Genomic DNA, 7,486 nt, shown 5'->3' on the forward strand with positions numbered 1-7,486 from the left:
CTGATCTGGGAGGAAAACAAATCATACAGCTATGAATTCAAAGCCCAATTCTATGAGGTCCTGAGCACTTCTGTTTCTGATTGTTGAATACTTCCCTGACTTGAATTCTCAGTGAAAAGAAATTGTGATTGTTAAACTATTTATAATTGCTTCCCCTCTTGCTATATTGGATATTAGTGAAGAGTAAAGACATTTTCCTTTCTTTTTTTTTGGTGGAGACAGCTCTATTGGTAGCATGTTCAACAAAGGTGTTAATGATTACTGATGGTATTTTTCTAAATCTCTTGTTTATGTTCCCAGAACAAAATGTGGTGCAGATTGGGAACCTGCCATGTGTAATGAATGATGATATGCACAGGCATTGCCTCTTTGCTGAATGCTGTCAGTGCTGCTGGAGCAAAGGGATTCCTGTTTTCCCTCTGCAGGACACAGAAAAGTAACTGAGAATATTAGAACATTTTGAGCCTCTAACTTTATCCTTTAGCAGTATTTTTGGTGTGGGTTTAAAATGCCCTGTTTTCACTAGACTCTCTCTTTATATTGAAGGGTTTTTTCACTTAAAACCAAATGTTTCTTATACTCAAAAGAACATTTATATGAAATTGGCTTAGAGTTCCAGAGGAAGGTTGTGCTGCTAACTGGGCTGTGCTGCCAGCTTAAAAACCTCCTGTTTGAGGGAACTCATTAGACTACAATTGTAAACCCACACAGATTTGAATACTTAAGTAGGTGGGCAAATAGAAATACTGATTTTTAAATGCCCCTAGTGCACTTTGGTTTGTCTTCTTTTATTTTCATTTCAATCTGTTCTTAATCTATATTGAATTTATTTACGAAAAATGTTGTTCAGCTCTTTAGGTTTGGCTTGTCTGGTCTTCCCTCTGCAATGTTTATATATATCTTTGCTCTTTAGCTTGCAGGAAACCTTGCCCTCACCACTGCCAGGCACATTTTGCGTTCCACAAACCTTGCCCTTCAGCTTCTCACCCCTTTTCAGTGCTCAGGAAGCCTATTGCAGCTTTAGACAGAGTTCCCACAAAGCCAACTACTTGGAGCTTTCAAAGCCTCTCCTTTATTCCTCCTCTCTGGGTTCCCTTAAATATAACACAGGCCCAAATTATATTTTAGTGTTTGGCCCTTCCCTCCTTCTCCCTTGGTTGCTCCTGGTTGAACTTCTTGATGTCCCTCCAGCCTGTCCTTGTCCCCTCTTACACCTTTCCTCAGGTGAGGGAGCAGTTCACATGGCACAGAGGGAAGCAGCTTAGCCAGTCAGTACTTGGGTAAGAACTCATCGCTTGTATAAAGCAGTGTCAGAAACATGACTGGAGGATTTCCCTTGATAATCCTTTCTCACATCATTTGCATCATGAGTTAGTTGTTCTCCTTGTGCAGTCTAAGCTGTGTTACTGCCACAATGCTCTCAGCCTGCCATGGACTCACAGTTGCCTTTAAAAGAGGTAACATTGCTTCTCCTGGCACTGGTGACATGAGGGAGCATCTAATCCTCTGGGAAACACCACTTGGCAGCAAGCAAAGCGTCCTTCTCTGAGCCAGGAGAAGCTCTTCCTTCCATGTTATTCTTCTCGTGAATCTGAGTCTTTAATTAAGTTTTTAATTATTTGCTCTAGGCTTCAAAGGAATTATAACCTCTAAAGCCAGGCAACTACAATAGGAGGCACTGGTGACATGAGGGAGCATCTAATCCTCTGGGAAACACCACTTGGCAGCAAGCAAAGCGTCCTTCTCTGAGCCAGGAGAAGCTCTTCCTTCCATGTTATTCTTCTCGTGAATCTGAGTCTTTAATTAAGTTTTTAATTATTTGCTCTAGGCTTCAAAGGAATTATAACCTCTAAAGCCAGGCAACTACAATAGGAAATTAATTAGGGAGAGGACAGCAATGCAACTATCATTTTAAACTGGGCTCCTGAAAGAGGAGGTAACGTTTCTTATTTTAATTTCCCTTTGATTTTCAGCCCTGTTACTTGGCAGTCCCTAAACCAGCAGGGTGTAGCTAAAGCCCCAATGACATTCTAGGACAATAATTGCATTTATTGTTTTTCCTTTGCTTTCTAGTCCAAACCATATGTTTCTGCCTTTTAAGATTAGCCCTAGGCTCTGCTCTATCTCTGTTAAGGGCTTGTCTACTTAGGGCTCGAGCCTGGGATGGCTAACAGAGGAGCTGCTCCGTATGGGAGGCCCTTAGTGTGGAGCCTGGAGAGTGAATGGGGAGTGCTGCTTGTATTTCAGCTGTCAGAGCCCATTGCAGTGCCCCACCTCCAGATCCACAGCCATAAGGCTGCCAGCTGTGTGGGGTGAGCAGCTGGATGCAATGGCACTGACAGACTCCTCTGTCAAGTTTCCTTCTGGTGGCCTGTGTGCCACTCAGGTCTGCTCGGGGTGTAACTCCCTGCTGGGTGTTCCAGCAGTCTGATGTTTTAGCTCCATGTCTCTAAATTGAAAACTGATTTTTTTTTTTTTTTTAGGGTATCATTCATCCATCAAATGTGCTCTCTTTGCAGGTTATGATCAAAAAGTGGTCGATCCCTTGTCCTCTACCTCTGGGCAGTGCCATAGAGGCTTTGCAGGTAAAGTGCATGCTGGTTTGAAGTTCTAATTTTACTAGTAAACTGTAATGCTTTTTTTTACATTAACACTTTCAGAATGACTTGCAATTTAAATTCCTTCTTTTATTAATCATCACAGAAACCGAAAAGTTTCGTGTCTGTGGTTTGGGCTTATTCTTTCATTATGCCTTTTCTTTGGCGTTTGTGTTTTACAGGTTTCAAATTCTACTGGGGACTGTAAAGCAAAGCTCTTTCATCTTTCAAAAGAGGTAATCTCTATTAACAATACACAAACTTGAAGGGGGTGGTGGGCTTTAAAAACTTGGGGTTTAAACTCTATCCAGGGTAAGTTGTCCTTCTGTAAAACTGGTTATAGGCTGCTGAAATATTTCCTTTACCTGCTGCCAAGTGCTAGCCAGTCTCATTCTTTTTTTTAATATGAAGGCTGACTGTCCAAGTGAGCATTTATGAAAATATTTTGAAAATATGAGCAAAGGATAAAGCATAACAGATGAAGCAGTGGTCAGCCTCATGATGCAATCAGATCAAGCCAACTTAATATGCCCTCAGCTGGAAGTCTGTGATGCTTGGCTCTGTGCACACTCTTAGTTCCTGGCGAGGTAGAACAGGTTTCCTGACACTGCCTGGACCTAACGTTGGTTTTTCCTTACCTGAAGCTAATTCTTCAGGTCTAATGCAATTTTGTGTGTTTCATTGGGTGCCAGCTCTGGTACTTGTTAATTAGTGTGGTGTTTAAATCATGTCATAGAACCATAGAATCAACCAGGTTGGAAGAGACCTCAAAGATCATCGAGTCCAACCCTACCATGGTCACTAGCCCATGGCACTAAGTGCCACATCCAGTCTCATCTTGAAAACCTCCAGGGATGGTGAATCCACCACCTTCCCAGGTAGCCCATTCCAATGTCTGATCACTCTCTCTGTAGAAAATCTCTTCCTAATATCCAACCTAAACCTCCCCTGGCAGAGTTTGAGTCTGTGCCCTCTTGTCCAACTGCTTGTTGCCTGGGAGAAGAGACCAACCCCCACCTGACTCCAACCTCCTGTCAGGGAGTTGTAGAGGGTGATAAGGTCTCCCCTGAGCCTCCTCTTCTCCAATGTCACCTCCTATCAGGGCTTGCAGGAGAGGAACTGCCATCTGCCACACTAGTCTCTGTGGGGTGAAGAGAAAGGGAAAAGTCTGGGATAGACCTGTAGCACAGTGGGATTTTGGAGGGACATGGCTGTATTTGTCTGAAAAAACCAAAATCCACACCCAGCCTCCCAAGACAAAGAGAAGGGGAAGGAAAAGAAAAAGAGCTTGTGCAGTGCAAACATGAGACAAATGTTATCTGTAGATCAAAGCAGAAATGGTGCTTTGACCAGGAACATCTACTGTGAGATTCTGGTGTGTTGTGTGGCCTTTCATGCTTTGAGGAATCTTGGGACTCATCTCTACTTCTGTTTTAAAGTGAGATTTATCAATAGAAAGTGGCGAATCTTTACCAGAATGGGCCTGATTATGTCAGCACAAAAGTGTTTGTTATAGTTCAGCTTATTCCACTTGGCAGTTGCAGTAAGCTGTGTAAGATGATTCATCTCTTCTGTTACAAGTTTTTTTGAATAATATACCACTAATTATGTGGTTGCAGCTTTAATCCCATAACTATGTCAAAATTTCAGATGCCAAAGTATGTTATATTTCCTGTTAATATTTTCTGTTGTATTTAATGCTGCATCTGAATTTTTTGAAGGAGTAATGAGAAAATAGTGAAGTCAGGATGAAGGAATCAGATTTGACAGGTAGTTATGGATGGTGGAATTTAGAAAGCTTCTTAGAGAATTTAATGAATGATACACTGACTCTGGGGCAAATCCTGCACTTTTTGTTATAAGTACTTTGCCTCAATATAGCCAATAAAGAATCTCATTTTTTTGTCGTGTGAGCAGCATGACTGCTCCTGGTGAGGGGAGCTCTGACCATTTGAAGAGATAGGACATGAAAAGGTCCATTTTTTGTGCAGTAATTTAGAGACACTGTTTCTGTGTTGTGGAGATTTCTCCATCTCAAAGCATGAATGTGGAAATATTTCCACTGTCTTCCAACACTTGAAGTGATTTCTGAGTTCATCCTGATATTTTTCCAACCAGCAGTAATAACAAACAACTTACAAGATGTTTTTCTTCTATTTTAGAGTGCTTATGCAATACCAACTATGGCCTTCTCTTTTCTCTGCCATACCTCAGTCTTACCCATTTATTGTGAGCTCCAAAGGTAATGGATGAAAACACATACAATATTACAATATAATGATAGTATTTCTATAATATTTTCCCTAAATATTGGATAATTTCTATTTTCAAGTCAGTGCCATCAAACAATACAAACTAAGTACCTTTCATGGGTTTGGGACATGTACAGCTTTAGTCTGTAGTGGCTTTCCCTCTCTTACAGGAGAGAAAATAGCAAATACGGTTCTGTCATCAATGTCAGTATATTGTCCTGGCCTGGACAATCTGGAGAAAAAAAGGTCATTTTCTAAGCTACTTTAATAGTTAAGTTTTGATTCTGAATCTGCATTTGGCCATACCTGATACAGTGGAGTTTTTTGATGCAGGTTCTGTTCCTGTCTCTGCATAGATATCCTGTATAAATCCAAATTGTGAGTTAAAAGATACTCTGGTATGTCTGAATCCCTTCCAAGATGGAGACAGTGTTAGTTGTCTGCATGAAAAGTGCCCTTGAGTTACTTTTAAAACCCCTAAATATCAGTAACAGCCCAGACCTCAGCAAATACTCAGTGGCATTAAATTAAGGCAGTGGTTCCTTGTCAGGGACAAGGTGCTATGTAGATTGTCCTGTATTTAATACTCCTCAATACAGATTAAGCAACACTATCTTCTTTTCTTTTCTTTTTTTTTTTTTTTTTTGTTTTGCATTTTAGTCCCACCAAAAGTAGAATGCAGAATGTGACTGTCACAGGAATTGGTCTGAGCTTCCTAATTTACTTCATGTCTGCTCTGTTTGGGTACCTGACATTTTATGGTAAGTGTATTCTTCAGAACAAAGGTTAATGATAAATGATGAATGTCTTCTGCCTGGAGTGCTTCAAACCTCAGAAATCTTCTTCCTGTGAAGGCTTAAAAATATGCCCAGCACGGTGTTAGTCTCATTGGTTTCTCTATGTGTAACATAGCTAAACTCTGCAGGTTTTGTGCCCTAAAATGATACACAGACAAGATACTGGTCCCTAAACTGTTGGGACTGATGGTCTGTTGATGCTCACTAATGCTGTGTAATGAGACTACTGATTGCCACTATATGTTGGATTGTATAATATTTTCACTTATTCCACTTTTGCAACGCTGGGAACAGATTTATCATGATCTGAGAAATTTTGAGATCTGATAATAGTCTATTTGTCCAACAGGTTTGAAAGGTCTGTTCCAAGGCTTTACTTTCTACCAACACTTATCACTTACTAACCCTGTGATTTTTAGCCTCTAAGTAGCACTGAGGCTGCTGCCTTTTCTGAAAGGAATCTGACCCACAGCAAGGCAGCCCTGATGTTAGGTAGGCATGGAGATCTGTAGCATGTTTTTCCATGGAAAACTTTATTTGAAAGGATTGTACAAAGTGACTTCTTCATGGTATATTTGTCTTAAGTGTAATGTAAAGATAAACTAGAGAACTCCAGAGGAAAAAATGACAGGGAACATAAGGAAACTAGAAGGCCTGAGCCAGAGAAGTGCCCATCTGGTTCTGTATCTTGGCTTTGGTGCAGAGCAGTGATAAAAGACTAGCAAAGGATTTTAACAGTTTAAAAGGGTAAGCTTTGAGTTGGGTTTTCCAGCACATGCTCCTGGTCATCAATTATTTGTGTTCCATGTCTGAGCCAGAGATGTGTCGGTTTGATACATGAACTGGACCAAGACATGCACATTTCTTAGAGATGATGTCAACATAGTTCTTGATGGAGTAAATGTACCTTTTTATTACCAAATAGAAGAGTGGGTGGGGTGTGACACTTGCCCTGCCAAATTCTACAGACATCTTTCATTTTCTTTTGCTGTTGAGTTTACATGGCAATGTGCTTCAGTACCAATTTAATAACTCTGCATTTGGACTTCTAAATACTGCAGGGTGCGTTTTTTTTAGCTGAGTTTAAACACAGATGACTTCTCCTGTCTGGCATTCTTGCATTTCCCAGCACACAGAAAGATTTCAGACCCCTTATCTACATAGTGGCCTTTTTTTAAAGGTCCATCCTAACCTTGGCAGAAGTAGGTGAGTGTGTATTTCATACAACAGTGTCACATAACATCATAGCCTTTTCCTAAGAAATTTGGCTCTGTGTGTTCTGGTGCAAATTTGTGTTGTGTGTTCTACTCACATGGCACACCTGGTGCAATTGAATCACCTCTATTTGGTGGTTCTGGAGTAGTTTCAGACCAATGCTGTCACATAAATGCATCACAGTCATCTGTGAGGATTCTTCTAGTGTTTTCTGAAAACTCAACCTTTTTGTGAGATGATCAATGCTAATCTTTATTGACTGGAATGAATAAAAGTTCTTAAAGGAGGGAGCAAGGCAGTGAGACAAAAGTGTTTTGATTAGGATTTCCTCTCCTTTCAGAGTGTTTCATAGTTCTTGACCGTGGGGATGAGTTTGTGCCTGACAAAGCACCAAGAATATTTGCTTTCAGCAGCTAATAATTCCAGACTTTTAGGGGAATTTGTACCTTTTCCCCCTCAAATCTAAGTGTATGTCTGAAAATACTCCCTTGATAGTCAGAAGCCTTTGCAAAATTATACAGGGAGTCTTGAAGCCCCTAATAGCATATTGGCCACTGTTGCTGTTTTCTGGCTGTCTCCATGTGCTTTGTTGGAAAAGATAATTTTGAGTGCAGCTCTGAGAGGT

The 7,486-nt window shown here is 40.6% G+C and overlaps 1 protein-coding gene across 1 annotated transcript in view; it reads left to right on the forward strand.

Moving 5' to 3' along the window:
* SLC38A6 (solute carrier family 38, member 6) overlaps positions 1-7,486 on the forward strand; it is a gene marked incomplete at its 5' end in the record, with an annotated part of 19,483 nt that overhangs the window by 7,716 nt on the left and 4,281 nt on the right. The window contains 4 exons of the mRNA XM_009079380.1: positions 2,520-2,585; positions 2,780-2,833; positions 4,760-4,839; positions 5,510-5,610. Of these exons, the coding sequence (XP_009077628.1) occupies positions 2,520-2,585; positions 2,780-2,833; positions 4,760-4,839; positions 5,510-5,610 (301 nt within the window). The remainder of the gene's footprint in view (positions 1-2,519; positions 2,586-2,779; positions 2,834-4,759; positions 4,840-5,509; positions 5,611-7,486) is intronic.

Source organism: Acanthisitta chloris, unplaced genomic scaffold (genome assembly GCF_000695815.1).
Source record: "Acanthisitta chloris isolate BGI_N310 unplaced genomic scaffold, ASM69581v1 scaffold18077, whole genome shotgun sequence".
In the NCBI taxonomy this organism is placed as follows: Eukaryota; Metazoa; Chordata; class Aves; order Passeriformes; family Acanthisittidae; genus Acanthisitta; species Acanthisitta chloris.